Below are 15,889 nucleotides of genomic sequence, written 5' to 3'. Positions count from 1 at the left end.
CATCACTTAAGATTCTTAAAGGCATACAAATATGACCATATCCATTTGTGTAATTTTAAAATCACTGGGTTAACCTGTTTTTAAAATTATCATTTCTATTTTCCATCTCTGAGCATTCATATACATAGGAAACGATTCTATCGGTGATAGCAGTGTCTGCTGTTGTACTTATCAAGGCACTTTGTAACTTGATCATTTTTTTGGAATGAACCATGGGCAGAGATCCTGGGAGTTTGGAGATACATCCTCTCCCACTACACTTTTCAAGTCAGATTTTATGCGCACCTGCATCACACATCATTGACTCCACACTCGCCAAAGTCACAATCTCACCTGGGATGGAGACCTTGCTGGGTTCGATGAGTGAATAGAAAATCATCACCCCATGTCATGCACGCCTTATTCCATCTCCACCCACGGAACTAGTTACAGTACCTTACTGATTCAAATATTACCATCATATCAATGCAAACATTTTTTTGCAAATTATTCTTGTCAGGAACAGGTAATGGTGAAATATCTCAAGGAACTCCCTCCACACAAAAAAATGAATTTGCATTCTCAGCTAAACCAAAGACCTCCAGTGTGAGTTCAACACTGGCAACAACATCTTCACTTCCAGTGACAACTTTGCTGTTGAGAACAGCACTTCTAACAGGTCCAGTATCCTCAACAACACCTCCTCGACGTCCTCCAGGTGGATCAGGTGTGCTATCATCAACCATACCTCCTCGACTTCCCCCAAGTGGTTCAGATATGGTAACAACATTACCTCCGCGACGTCCTCCAGGTGGATCAGGTGTGCTATCATCAACCATACCTCCTCGACTTCCCCCAAGTGGTTCAGATATGATAACATCAACATTACCTCCTCGACGTCCTCCAAGTGGATCAGGTGTGCTATCATCAACCATACCTCCTCGACTTCCCCCAAGTGGTTCAGATATGGTAACAACAACATTACCTCCGCGACGTCCTCCAGGTGGATCAGGTGTGCTATCATCAACCATACCTCCTCGACTTCCCCCAAGTGGTTCAGATATGATAACATCAACATTACCTCCTCGACGTCCTCCAAGTGGATCAGGTGTGCTATCATCAACCATACCTCCTCGACTTCCCCCAAGTGGTTCAGATATGGTAACAACAACATTACCTCCGCGACGTCCTCCAGGTGGATCAGGTGTGCTATCATCAACCATACCTCCTCGACTTCCCCCAAGTGGTTCAGATATGATAACATCAACATTACCTCCTCGACGTCCTCCAGGTGGATCAGGTGTGCTATCATCAACCATACCTCCTCGACTTCCCCCAAGTGGTTCAGATATGATAACATCAACATTACCTCCTCGACGTCCTCCAAGTGGATCAGGTGTGCTATCATCAACCATACCTCCTCGACTTCCCCCAAGTGGTTCAGATATGATAACATCAACATTACCTCCTCGACGTCCTCCAAGTGGATCAGGTGTGCTATCATCAACCATACCTCCTCGACTTCCCCCAAGTGGTTCAGATATGGTAACAACAGCATTACCTCCTCGACGTCCTACAACAACTCCACACACAAGTGCAATGGCTATAAGAACAACACTTTTCAAAAGCACTTCATTACAACCATTTCAGCCTGTGCCTAGTCAAGGTAAGCAATTAAAAATTAGTTTATAATTTTGTTGTATATCTAGCACTCTTATACATTTTTTCTCTTTTAAGTTCACTAATTGAGGACACCTCTTTTTGTCTAGATTGCGCATGTTATTCATCCCATTGACCACACAAAAATGGCAAAACACATAGTAGTCTATTGCTGGCTGCCCACAATTCAATATCAAGTCAGTGGTGTCTTGTTACAGCCACCACATGATGAAACTAAACTTTTTTGAGTCTGCAATGCATTCATTCCCCAATCATAAGAAACTGTAATCATAGGTCAGAGGTACATGACTATATCTGTAGTTTGAGATTTGAAGTTCTCATTGTGAAGTTGACAAGTGAAGTAATAATTTTGCAGTAGCACCAAGGAATGTATCTATTTTGTGAGTATGTGTGATTCTAATTGCAGTCTCCTGACAAAGGACAGAGCATACTGTGTAAAACATCGAGAACGCTTCTGTTCTTATCAGAACCACACATACTCACAAAGGAGGTATTTTGCATAGTATAACCACAGATCTTTTACCCATTTTATCAGTAGTTTTAGTACCAGTAATCACATGTGTATCTGCATCATATTTCAACGGTAAAAAATGAAATGTTAAAATAAAGTGACAGGTTTTAGTTCTTTGACATTCAAGTACTAATAAGTTTAAAGTTCCAAATGTATATTTACAAAAGAAATATATTGGGAACTTATTCTTACAGGTGTAGGTAATGGCCAAATTTTTCCAGGATCTCTCTCTACACAACGTAATGAGTTTGCATTCTCAGCTAATCCAGCCACTTCAATAATGGGTGCAACATCAGCGACTACTCTACTTTCAACGACAGCTGCACTTTTGAAAACAGCATTGCCCACAGCTACTCCAGTTGCAAGTGCAAGGATAAGTACTCTGTCATTGACTACTCCACTTGCTGTGGCAACCACACTGTTGAAAACAACTTTGGCGACAGTTCGTCCACCCACAAGTACAAGAAGTAGTACAACATTGCCAGCAACTACGCAACAACTTTCAAGTACAGGACAGAGTGCAACACCAACAACACCATTAGCAACCACTCCTCTCAGAAGTATCACTTCAGGACATCAACAGCCTGTTACAGGTCAAGGTAAGGAAATGCTGTTTATGAAAACAGCTACAAAATAAAATAACAAATGCCTTTGTGACATCTGTTTAAACGAGTCCTTCTGTACCTGGCAGGTGGAGGCAGTGGCCAGATATCTCAAGAAACTCCTTCTACATCGCGTAATGAGTTTCTGTTCTCAGCTAATCCAACTACTTTGAGAATGGCATCATCGACAACATTACCTGAAATAGCAAGCTCTCTGCTGAAAACTGCACTGCCAGCAACACACCTTCCAACCACGGCAACCATAGGTATGGCCCTGTGTCTTTCAAACCTAGTGAATGGCATTATACAGGTTAATAACCTCAAAAGAATTATTTCCATATTATTTTTTAAACATTAGAATGCCAGTTTTAGTGAGATGAGAAATGGGGCTGTGCTTTCAAATTAGCTGAATAATCTTATATTGCAATTTTTTTTTCAAAATCAAGTGTTTGGAGGTGCATATCAGTAAAATAAAGAGGAACAAAATCTATTTATTGGGTTTCAACACTGCATTCTAAAAGCATGTTTCAAGATGTTTTGAGTATTTAAAACCTGGTGCATATGTCCAACAGGCCAAAAATAAATCCTCCATTTTTTTCCTACTTTTTGTGGTGCGTGATTTGTGGTGCGTGATTTTCCGCGGACTAAGGCAAAAAAAGTCCCCAATTAGGACAGAATGACACTTGGATAATACCAACTTGGGGACAGACCACTTTCCTGAAACGTAGAGGGCTTAACTACCACACAAACTTCCATGATTTGTTTCCGCTTTTGTGGGAAGTTGGTACAACTGAATACTCAAATATTTACCTAAATGGAAGGTTGAATATCCAACCTTCAGTTATGCAAATTTACTCAGCTTTAATAAGAAATATTGTAAAAAATACAATTTTCAAAACTATGAGCAGGACAGATGCACTCAATTTCACTCCTCATAAGAGTAACCTTAACAGACAAAAGGTAGTAATTTTGTACTTCAAAGGCAGTCATTTATTTGCATACATAATATGCTTTCCAGCTCCAGGAACAACGATAACAACAACAACAACTTTCCCATCTGCAACTGAGAAAGTCACTACCGTCAAAGAAGTTACAGTTACTCCATCATCTACCACAACAACAATAATAACCACTCAAGTTCCTCTGGAAGAAAGCACAGGTGAATTATTAAAACACAATCTATTGCAGTAAGGGATCTACAGCTCAGGGAATGTACTTCATAAATGTATGCAGAACTAGACACTACATATACCACGCCTCAAATTGTAGGAGTAATACTTCATTTCTCTTGCGCTGTGCTCCATTATACTTTATCTTTTAAGCAGGTTTCAGAATAATTAGTTTTCAGCTTTAATGTTTTTAAGGAATGCTATGGGTACTTACCCGGGTGTAGTTTCGACAATTCCCATGGAATATGTACACCCAAATTTGAAGGAAAAAGTGAAACTTAGAGCAAATTTTAAGCCCAAACTTAGACTCTGATTACCATACCAGTATCTTTAGACTAATCTACATATTTTTAAGTGTGCATTTTCGCCCTGAAAAAAACCTTGATACTGAAGATGTTTAAAGTTTCTGTTGTTTTATGCTTCAGAATTACACAAAGAAAACAGCTGAATCAGAAATTGTTAAAACATTCAGGAAAACTGATAGAGCACAGACATGCATTTCAATAATCAAGATGATTTGAAGGATTTGAACCTGTGACCTGTGGAACACTATACAGGCACTCTACAAACTAAGCTAACCATCCCCATATGTTGGTGGTTCCTTGCATCTGTTTATATCTTTGTTCAGGGGCTGCTTGTCAGAGCAGTAACCCTGAAGAACACCACATAGACAGGGATCTCTGTCCAAAATACATGATGTAACCTGGGAAATGGTGAACTGGTTTTGTGGAGGGTGCGAGTTCAAATTAATTTTAGTCAATTGTTTGTTCATCTTTATAATCGAACATTCTTGAAAAATACATACCTTTACAATAGGAAGTTACGACTCCCTCATGCAGCCTCCTTTATATTTTTTATTCAAGGGAGTGCAACAACGGAGGCCTCGACAACTACAACATTAAATACAGTGCCTTCAGGTGGTGGCCCTGTAGTTGTTGCACCACCAGGTAAATTGAATTGTTAAAAGTTTCCTTTTTATGGTTTTTAACTTATTACTTGTTAATGCCATTTAAAAATGCTACTAAATCTGTACCTGAACTGTATTATCAGTACAACTCACTGGCCAACATGCGCAGAAATGCCAGATATTTTCACGTATTAGCATGGGAAGGACTCCACTAGCTGTTAAGCAGTTTCTCCTCAACAAATTTGAGGAAATCAAACGGGAAGGTATTTTCATTTCCTGAGTAGCAGGGAATTTTATAAGAAAATGGAGCTTTTTTTGTATAGGTCATGGTCCCGGAGGATCAATTGGCATCCAACCCGTCACATCAAATGAAGGATCTTTTGTTTTCACAGGTATGATTCCTTACTAGGCTGGAAAGCATAATTTCCAATGCATTCTTGGTGAAATTAGACATAACTTTCTCATTTTGTGAACTGTTGAGCTAGTTTTGATAAAGTCAGCATTTCAGGAGACTCAGATTTGTCATACGGTGTTCCCCTTGCAAGACATAATAGTATCTGTACTGTTTTCTCCATTATGACATGAATGTATAATATTCTGCTTCAGTGTTGTATTTGAGTCCATCACAAGTCCCTGCAAGTCCCTGTAGGTCCATCACAAGTCATTCAGTCTTAAGCCAATTCATGAGCTAGTCAAATGAGCTGTGACAAAAGTATTCCTTTGTCATTGTTCACCCTGTTACTTATAACTAGCCTTGTGAAGTGTGACTAGACTTGTAAAGGGGCTTGTGAAAGGACTTCTGATGGACTCGAATACAACATTGTTCTGCTTATCATTGAGGAAGTAAGAGTTATATCAGGAGTAGCAGTTATGATACCATGTTAACACCTGCCACGGGGAGAGTGAGCATACATGCACCCAAATCAAAGTTTATACAGTGAAGTATGTGAGAAATTGAGGCAGCTTAATTTAATTGCTGGGATTTTATATTTACACAAACTGTGTTAAAATTATAGAGAAAGACCATACAACAGCTTGGATTCCATAACAAATCAAATACCATTGTTGAATCTCATATGCAACTAAAAACTTTTCAAATTGAATATTGCATCTTGTGCATAACATAACCATTTTTTTATTAATTCCTTATGTTCAAGGAACAACAACTCAGGCTTCCAATCTAACAGCATCAACAGAACAGGCTACAGGCAGTGGTCCTGTTGTTGTCGCACCACCAGGTAAACCATTGTCCTGACTTTGCTGTTCACAACTTGCAGGCATTTTGTAAATTAAAATTTGAACCAGACCTTTCATGATTTTTTTATAATTAAATCTTAGTCCTTATCAAAACATAACGTGCTCTTCAAATCAAATGTGCTCTTCAATAAATATCAGAACAATGCAGCATTCAACTCTGACATACACGTGTAGGCGAAATTCTACTTCTAGAGGTTTTGATATTTCCCTTTCATTAAAAAAATCTGAGCTTTACCGGGGATTATTTGTCCTTCTAGGGGGTAGCTCTGGCGGAGTTATTGGCACCCAACCAGTCACATCAAATGAGGGATCTTTTGTTTTCACAGGTAAAATTCCTTACTTTTTTAATATACTGGTAGTACAGGGTTCGTTTCATAATAGTAAGACATTCATTTCAATGTAAAAAGTATCATCATTGGAACACAATACCATCAAGCATTAGAATACAGGACACAATATTATCATTCAGGAAACACTTAAAAAAGCATCTTTTTCCAGTATAAATTCATTATCATGTGTTGCGCAGTGCCATGATTTAGCTGGAATGGCACTATATAAATCTTGGTATTATTTTTATTATTATCATTCCAAACACCATTTTTTGCTTTCATATCTTATACTGACAAACTGTTGGATTCAATTTGAATCTGTTTTCTGTATGTTATACAAGTCATCATGAAATCCATTGATAACAGGTTCACTGGCAATAAATGTCAAGAAACAAATTGGATCAGCCCTCAGTAAAATCCTCCCACTCTTCAAAGAGTCTTCATTGCTCAACACAGTCATATGACTGACTTTGAGAAATTGCCTGCTTATGAACATTGGATGACAGTGGAAACCTCTATTTCTTTCCTCAAGGCCCATCTACAACAGAAGGTCCCATTGGAGGCAGACCCATCACAGTACCAGGAGCAGGTAAAGTAAAATCCTGCAAATCTGTATGCAAGAAGAACGTGTATCAATAATAATACAGACTTTTGCCTGGCCAATTTATTCTACATTGCATGTATTATTGGAAGAAAACTACAAACAAATGGTGCCAACAAAGTTGAATCATGCTAAAGCATAGTTTTGTTAATTCCAGTGCTATATAATACATGTATGACTGACTGCTTTGCTTATAAATCTTTAATTTCCTTTGCATTTTCAGGAGGAAGTATAAATGGATCCATAGGAACAGTACCTGGTACAACAACTGAAACATCTTTCCGTTTGACAGGTGAAATGAACGTTTCCCTTTTTAAACTTGTCATTTCTCATTTAAATACGCCAGGCTTTCAAGTTCTTGGTTTCTATTTTCAATGTTTCTCAACAGGTCAGACAACATCAGCTCCATCAGTGACAATAACATATCCTACTGGACCTGGACCGGCAAGTTTATTGCCACCAGGTAGGCCAACAACTACATGTATCTATTAAATTAGGCTGAAGAACCCTTTCTATGATTACATACAAATACAGTGCAATATTGTCACGCAATACTCTCAACCGTATCCTATGCTCTTCCCAATTTTTTTTACATCTCTATAAAGTAGGGGTTAGATTTCTTCAAAAGTCAGAGAAAATCCTGGTCTCTATGGAATTACTGTTTCATATTCCTCACAAGAAAATAATTGCCATGATTATGTAAAATGTCTATTTCACACTGTACAAGCATCACACTTAATACCTTCATTTATGCTACAGGAGGAGTTTACAATGGTTCCATCGGTGTTCAACCTGGCAAAACTGATGAGACATCATTCATATTTACAGGTATGACAAATAGAACATTAATGTGAATTGATGTGCATTATATAGGGTCAATTTATGCACTCTTTATTCTTCACTTCTCTGTGATATTTTTGAAAATCAGCACTGGGCTAGTGGCACCTCAATTCCTTAATGGTTAAGATACGTCATGTTGTCACTACTACATCATTCACCAAACTTCCTTTTTTCCATACCTTTATGGCCCACAGAGGTTAACATTTCCAGTTGTTTGGACTTGCCTGCAAGTAGCCAAATTCCATGCATGTCTAAAGGTGTGGTCAACATTCAGCCAATAAGGAAGCAAGTGAAAAGACGCAAACAAATTTTTAGCTTTGTGTACTGTACAAAAGCAGGAACATTATTCTGCCTTAGTTTTTCAGATCAAATGGTTGTGCAATGTTTCTTCCTGTGTGATGACTGAAAACAACTCTGTAATTTTCTTCAATAATAGAACAAACACAATTATCCCCGACTTCAACTGTGACCAAAACTGTCATCACATCACCAACTGAAGTGGTAACAAAAGAAATTACAGTATCATCCATCTCCTCTGGCTCAACAACAGAAAGTAAGTTTTCTTTGAAAATATGAAGTGAATTATCAAGAAAAAAATCTTGATGACTTTTTAACCAAACTTTTACTACACACTAAAATCATCAACATAATTGAATATGCACACTTCATTTCAAACATTTGCCATCTTGGGCTGGGGAGGGGAATCATAGGAACAATGTGAAATACACATTGTTATCAAATAATGGTTTATGTGATCAAGCTGGAACATTCAGGGAGGGGTAAGTAATCACAATCCAATTTACATATTTTGAATGTGAGTCATTTGGGAATTTAATGTAGCCTGCAACTGCTGGACTCTCATGCTGTAAAAGTGTGTGCTCTTATCAAGCAGTAACGCATGTGTTCTTTGACTGTGAAATGTTCATTTCAGTTGTGCAATAAACTATGATGTATCTTATTATTACGTTCTTAACAGATTACTGCATTGAAGGGACTACAGGGACAGAAAAAGAACGTTTTACTTCTCCAGATGGAATGTATGGGCAAGGTTATATTGACAGTGATGTAGCATGGTCTCTCACAGCTCCAAAATCAACTGCAAATCGTGAGGCCAGGCCAAAACTAACCGTCGTCTTTGAAGATCCTGTCCGACTTGTTGGTGTTGACCTTCAAGGAAACCCAGATGAAAACATAAAGTTGATGTATGCAATTGCAATCCAAACTGAAGAGAATGGGGACTTTGACAAGTTTGTTGGTCGTTTGGTGAGTGTGGTTGCTCCTTCTATCTTGTTCAAAATTTTGGCATAAGATCACCTTTCATTTAGTTCTTTGTGCATGTAAATATTAATTTGTCCATAAAATTAAACGTTCAGTGAGGTGTTAGATAAGACACCACCAATGTTTCTACAAGATCAATTTTCCATTCATTCTCTACCAGAGGAGTTATCTATCTTTTAACCTGTCTTGTGTTGAAGACTTATATTCCGCAGGCCTAGTTAAAATTGATGTATCAAAATCTAAAACCTGCATAAAATAAACTCAGATTTTGTCTAAAAGGGATAAGGAAACAGGAGGGTTGGTTTTATTCACTCGGCACATCTAAAAGTTGTATTTAAGATACATCTTGTGACACAAAAGTTACATGTTGTTAGAACATACCGGTACATGTTTGATACACACCTGCAAATAAGTTGCCATTATTTTCCAGTTAGTGTGCTTGGCTTGTGCAATACTGGGCACCTGACAATTTGCTCCATTAAAGTTAAACTGTTATAATTCCAATTTTTATTTACAGACAAACATCATTGATTTGCAAGGAGATAGCATAGAACACATATCTTTTGATAGCTCTGACATCTCAAGTGGGGTCCGACAAGCTCGCCTGGAAGTAAGAGCTATCTTTGGCAAAGCCACAGAAGAAAATTTAAGAGTAGCTTTCCACAGCTGCAGGGAGGGTAAGTTTAGATCATCAGACTGAGTAAGTTTAGGTTAAACATCAACGATTAAAATTTTACCACGGACACAGTGTTCTCATTTTAGGGAAAGAACAAAAACTAATGGAAAATATGGCGAGTATTTTGTACATGTACTACAATTCTAACATTAACACGGCTCTAAAGATGTTGTTTAGGATACATGTAGGAAGGTGCTCTTCAGCAACACTGAATGATTCATGCAAAATCAAAGGAAACAGATCTTACTACTAACTCTGGAAAACACAATTCCTCAACTAAATATGAATATGAAAAGTTGCGCTAGCATACTAGGAAAGGAGTTTATTTATGGGTCATGCAGGAAAGCCTTTCGGTCTTAATCTTTCTAGCAGAATATACGTAAAGGCTAAAACTTTGGTTTTAACTACAGAATCGATTTCAACTGAAGTAACAACAACGGTTGCAAAGACGACTACAGTTCCGACCTTAACAACAACTCCTTCATCGACATCTGAGGAGACAACAACTGTCACTGTCAGTATATCCTCAACATCAACCAAGACTATAACAGAAACGTCAACCAAGATGACCAGCTTTGGTCCCTCTACTACAAAAGGTACTGAAATTTATCTGATAGTTTGTCAGGCAGTAGATACTTAATAAGCAGATACAAGACTCAGAATCTGGAAACCTCCTATTTCAAGCATCAAATTCCATTGAAAGTTGATAAGCTTAAGGTGCTAAGCAGGAAAGAATGTGCTCATAGTTTCTGTACAAACTGACCCTTCCAAATAAGGATGAATGTCTTAAATTTGTTGTACCTTCAACATTTTCCTGTCACTAATGGGTTGCTCCTACATTCAATGCATCTTTGCATCTTCTGGATTTCTGAGGAGATATCATTGATTCTTGATGGATTGCTTGGACCACTATATATGTGCAGATGAACATATGGGGGCAATTCCAAATAACAGACAATATCGGCAAACAGAAAATGCGCACACGTATCACGCATCCTTATCTTTTCTGCTGATGACCTCATCACTTTAGGCTGTGTCATTATACGTAATGTGTAGAGGCCCCACAGATGACAACGAATGTAAGCAACTTGGAACCCATACGTATGAAGTTTCGGTTTTGCAAACCTCATTACACTACCAATTCGTGTTCCTATAAACAAAAATTTCATACTTGCAAAGTCACTCAAAGGAATGCCTTTGAGTGACTTTGGGGTGAAGAAATTCTGTTTTTGAAGAAATAGGGCCACCTATGTTGCTACATTGCCTTATGCATCATCACATATGAACATGCAAGTCATGCCAAAACTAAATTTGTGCATGCTTATACATACCCGTATATGTGTTGTGTCATACGGATACACATACGAACACAAACGAATCAGCTTGGATGCTGAAACTGTCTAATGGCAACCCTTGCACAAATTTTCAATTTGGCATAGATAGAGTGACGTACATAAACTTTGTCTTATCTCTGACACAGGAGATTGCATGGACCTTCTACTGGATCGTGAAGCTAACCGCATAGCATCTCCTTCCAATCAGCAAGTGGCATTGTCAACATTCAGCAGGGATGAAAAATACTCATTCAGTGCAGCACAAGCAGAAATATACTTGCTCTTCAACTCAGTGTTGCGCATTACTGCCATTGACCTGTTCACCGAAGGGGTGAAGAATTTTGCTGTTTTTGCTGGATCCTCCTTCTCTGATCTCAAACCAATTACAGATGCCAATGGTCAACAGCAGGTGAGACTATATATAAAGCAGGTGTATCATACATAGCCAAAAGGTCACATTTCCTATTTTCACAAATAACATGTTGAGAAAGAGGTTCCACTGTATCCAACTAAGTTGTGTCTTTAGGGCAGGAAAACATAAAGCTTGAATGCAATGTAAAAGCAGTCAATTGTATGTAGAGTTTGCATTTAACAGGCATTTTCTGGTGGATTAGAAAAAGTACAATACAAGCTAACATTTTATGAACAAGGACACAAGTATCAAAAACTCATCCAGGAAAATTAATCAATATGAAAAGAGTGAAGAAAATAAAAAATCTTGAAATAAAATATATCTGCTTCAGCACACAACTGATGGAATGGGTACATGCATACAAGTTAAAAGTAGTTTTCATAAATTTCTACCAAAAAAAACTTCTTTCTGTTCATCTGAAACAGGAATTCACGATAGACAAGTCTTCTGAATTCACCAGAATCACATTGCCAGATGTCCAGGAGTTACAGAATGTTAGAGCCATGAAGCTACAATTCTTTAGATCCTTGGACTCTGTTGAAACCGCAACTCTGAAAACAGAACTTGTTGGTTGCGTAAAAGGTATGTACACCGTGTAAAGGGTTTTCACAAGTTTCAGAGTCCTAGAGCTGATCATGATGTATTTGGAGACAAAAACTATTGAAATGTATTTACAATACACAGTCCACAGTAAGATTGTTTTGTTGGTGTTTTGTCAATTTTAATTGGATCTTTTCTATAACTTTAATATCATTGAGTATAATTGTATAAATATATAAATCTTTTTTATTGTTTTATTAACGTTTTTCATGGTTAATCATGCATAATTCTGCCATAATCTGCCAGTCTTTCATAATTCTGTTAAAGTAAACAACTTATGAATGAATCCCAAAGATTTGACAAGCTACATGCCTCAATTATGGTACATATGTACTTCTGTGCACTCCAAGACTTCAAAAAGGTACACTGCTATCATTAATAAATAATGCACCCTTTTGTTGCATTTATAGTCAAATGTACTTTATTGCCAGTTTTTTTCATTTTTTTCTTTTCCAAAAGAACTTCCATCAGAAAAGGAACTTCTCACAACACTGGAAGTGACAGTTGAAGCACCTCTCACCACAGAAGCAACAACAACAGAAAAGAAGGAAACAAAATCAGTTACCACTACAGCAGAGGAGGTCATCACAGACGTATCTACTACAACAAAAACTACTTTGAATCCTGAAGGAACAAGCACTCAACAACCACAAGGCAAGCCAATCCTTTCATTGCACTAAAAGACCAAATGTGTACACTGAACCTTTGAAAAGGTCCACAACATGTATTACCAATGAAACAGAAGAAAAATCAAAACTTATGTGTGAACAAGTACTAGAACAATAAAAATGTTTGCTGTTCATTTTAAAAATTGATTTATTATTAATTTCTGATACTGAATCAATTCCCCTGAAGTTCTCATGGCATTCCAAGTATTGTAGCGTATAAGCCTCAAAAAAACTTAGGAGAGATGAGAATTAAACAAGCTCAGAAAAACTTCAGGAAAAACATCCCAGAAATACTCTGGACTGAAATCCAATCCCCATGTTTTAGTGAAAAGGCACCATTCCAACTTGGTTTCAAAACACGACTTAATGCATGTTTTTCCATTTTGTAAAATACGATTTTTAAACTCATAGCAAAATATTTAGGCCAAGCTCTAGTATACAATGAACTAAAATTGGTTCCAGAAAACAGTGGTAAGAATATCAATCAGCTTTTCTTGGATCACATTTCAGCAGGTGTTCCATCAGCATCAACATCCAAAACTTCAAGCGTCAAAACCACTGTCCCAACTACTCCTGGCAGCATGGAAACAACCAAGGAAGAAACTACAACTACAGCAGTAGCCACAACTGAGACTGAAACCACAACCAAAACTACATCAACAGCCAAAATAACACAGTTGGCCACTCTCATTCCAAAAGGTGTTGTATCCCTTATAAAGTTTGGCTTCAGAATGCTGCTAGTTTATGGGCTATTGTTGCTTTGGATTACATACATTTCTCACTGCTACAAAACAATTTGTGTATACAGGTTGAGTTCATCACATGTACAATTTTGCCTGCAAAATTCCACATTTCTTGGACTTTTACAAAAACCAGTTGTTAAGCATATTTGAGTCATACAGTCTTAATTGCTCCAGTGACAAAACTCTCTAATCTGCCTATATTTACAATGACATTTGTCGTATGTACACACAAGTAGACCGAATTACAATCCTAATGTTCTTGTTGATAAATGCATTATTCCTTATACACTCTTCTTGTATCTCATGAGAAATGTCTACATCATATTACACCTCCAGAAAACTGCAATGACGTCCTAACACCATTCATGAGCCAGAGTTCAATGGTAGATGGTCCAGTGCCCTCACAGCGCAGGTTTGTTGTTCCATTCACAACTCCAGTAACAATAACGGAGTTGACCTTGCAGGGAGACACACAGGGCAATGCAATTATGAGCTTCACTGTCAGCTACCGACTGTATGAGGAGGACTCGACACGGGAACTTCAAGATGATTCTGGCCTGCAGGTCAGTTTTCAACCATTCCTAGAATAACTTTGAGGTTAACTTTGGCATAATTTAGAAATGATTTCTTCACATTTGTCTCCAGCATACAAAGACAGGCATCCAGAGCAAACTATGGCTGCATAATTTAGACCGATTCACACACTGATTGATGCAAGAAGAAAAATAAGTCATTATATGTAAATGACCCACACAAGTTAATTGCTGATTAGATATCAATTCTAACTTTCCTAAAGTAAATGTACGAATGACAGAATTACAAATAAATTTAACTGTTGTTATCCCAGAGTATGTCTATATTGGGCTTTAAATGGGCACATGTATATGTCAGTTTATCTTTTTGATAAATATAAATACATTTATAAGAAATTGAAAACACACCACCTGATCCCATTCCAATGTGCATAATATATGTTCATATACATAGACCAAAAAGTGCTTAGATACCTGCAATACCTGCTGAGTTGCCAAATTAAATACAATTGCTTTATTGTATTCCTCTGACTAGATTTTCAATGTACCTTGGGATGTGGATGTGACTGACCCAGTCACCATATCTTTGCCATTCACCAAACTGGAAAATGTCATAGAAGTAACCCTCACCAACTTGAATGTGCCTGAAAACAAGCAAGCAATCTTTACTGCTGAATTCCATGGCTGTGTGAACTGTGAGTGTTTGAATTATTAGCATGATTTCCCTTCACTTTCCAATCAGACATTTTCTAACCTCTGTTATTAAGCAATCTGATGACCATGTGGGCCATCACTTTCCTGTGATTCTGCCTTTTCATGTTTCCTTTTGTCTCTAAATGTGGAGTCCATAATCTCCTTTTTGTGGTGAGATGATGCCACACATCAAGTCACCTATAGTGTTTTTGTTTATTTTGGTTAGCTCTGTGCTTATCATTGCCTCTCAATACTATTTACAAATATTGGCATTGCCACATTAAAAGTGATGCTCAGTCTCTTCAGTTTAACAGTTTCGACAGTTTGGGACACAGAATAAAATTAATCTGTATCTACCAGAAACACCAGTGTGACCTATTTTATCTTTTCCTTTGAGGAGCTTATTATTTCAAACAAAGAGCCTCAATGTATACCTTGCATCTGTCATTTTTAAGTGTAAATATATTGACAAAGTCTACAGAAAACTTTAATCAAATCATGTGAGTACGCTATCCGGTAAAGGACTTGAACTGACTGAAATGGAATTAAAATGCAATTCATTCTAAGTTATTCTTTCTGCATTTTCAAGCAGTACCGATAATTACACCCTCGATAACAACGATGCTCACATCAACTACCTCCACAACAACCGCCCCAACAAGCACCACACCAGAGATGTTGAACACAATGCTGTCATCAACTGTGACCACCACTACAGCAAAGGTCACAACCACAGAAGTTACCAGACAAACTGTGAAGGCAATCACCGAACCTGAAAGTGAGTGAGATTCTTTGTGTCAGTTACGGTCAGGTTGCCCTTGTTAAAATACGTTTACAATATGCAGCACTCGTTTAAGTAAAAGCAAAAAAGGTGGTATACATAAGGAAAAAAAATTCCTTCAATGGGCACCAATCATTCACTTCACAGGGTTATTGTAACATTAAAGAGACCAAATACTTTTAAATGTTTAAGACCTGGAAGACCAAATTCAGTTGTTCAAAGCATTTTTCCTCTGCTTGTGAGTTTCAAATTCCTAGAACAATTTATGTAATTAATTACTGTGGAGTTAAGATTGT

At 37.6% G+C, this 15,889-nt stretch overlaps 1 protein-coding gene and 1 long non-coding RNA gene across 3 annotated transcripts in view; one reads left to right on the top strand and one right to left on the bottom strand.

Moving 5' to 3' along the window:
• LOC147796293 (uncharacterized) overlaps positions 1–15,889 on the bottom strand; it is a 35,554-nt gene that overhangs the window by 10,539 nt on the left and 9,126 nt on the right. The gene's annotated exons all lie outside the window — the stretch shown is intronic.
• The window catches only part of LOC110979398 (uncharacterized), a 34,588-nt gene that overhangs the window by 11,411 nt on the left and 7,288 nt on the right, over positions 1–15,889 (top strand). The window contains exons 18-40 of the mRNA XM_087148096.1: positions 500–1,645; positions 2,365–2,769; positions 2,862–3,038; positions 3,791–3,931; positions 4,805–4,888; positions 5,172–5,240; positions 6,006–6,086; positions 6,363–6,431; positions 6,967–7,023; positions 7,259–7,327; positions 7,424–7,498; positions 7,795–7,863; positions 8,312–8,428; positions 8,852–9,138; positions 9,671–9,830; positions 10,240–10,425; positions 11,310–11,572; positions 12,001–12,157; positions 12,635–12,829; positions 13,354–13,542; positions 13,923–14,149; positions 14,655–14,814; positions 15,405–15,590. Of these exons, the coding sequence (XP_087004222.1) occupies positions 500–1,645; positions 2,365–2,769; positions 2,862–3,038; positions 3,791–3,931; positions 4,805–4,888; positions 5,172–5,240; positions 6,006–6,086; positions 6,363–6,431; positions 6,967–7,023; positions 7,259–7,327; positions 7,424–7,498; positions 7,795–7,863; positions 8,312–8,428; positions 8,852–9,138; positions 9,671–9,830; positions 10,240–10,425; positions 11,310–11,572; positions 12,001–12,157; positions 12,635–12,829; positions 13,354–13,542; positions 13,923–14,149; positions 14,655–14,814; positions 15,405–15,590 (4,569 nt within the window). The remainder of the gene's footprint in view (positions 1–499; positions 1,646–2,364; positions 2,770–2,861; positions 3,039–3,790; positions 3,932–4,804; positions 4,889–5,171; positions 5,241–6,005; positions 6,087–6,362; positions 6,432–6,966; positions 7,024–7,258; positions 7,328–7,423; positions 7,499–7,794; positions 7,864–8,311; positions 8,429–8,851; positions 9,139–9,670; positions 9,831–10,239; positions 10,426–11,309; positions 11,573–12,000; positions 12,158–12,634; positions 12,830–13,353; positions 13,543–13,922; positions 14,150–14,654; positions 14,815–15,404; positions 15,591–15,889) is intronic.

This window comes from Acanthaster planci, linkage group LG17, assembly GCF_054643075.1.
Source record: "Acanthaster planci isolate LZ-2023a linkage group LG17, COTS_SCS, whole genome shotgun sequence".
Taxonomy (NCBI): Eukaryota; Metazoa; Echinodermata; class Asteroidea; order Valvatida; family Acanthasteridae; genus Acanthaster; species Acanthaster planci.
Note: the sequence above shows the minus strand (reverse complement) of the source record. Positions and strands in the feature narration are given on the sequence as shown.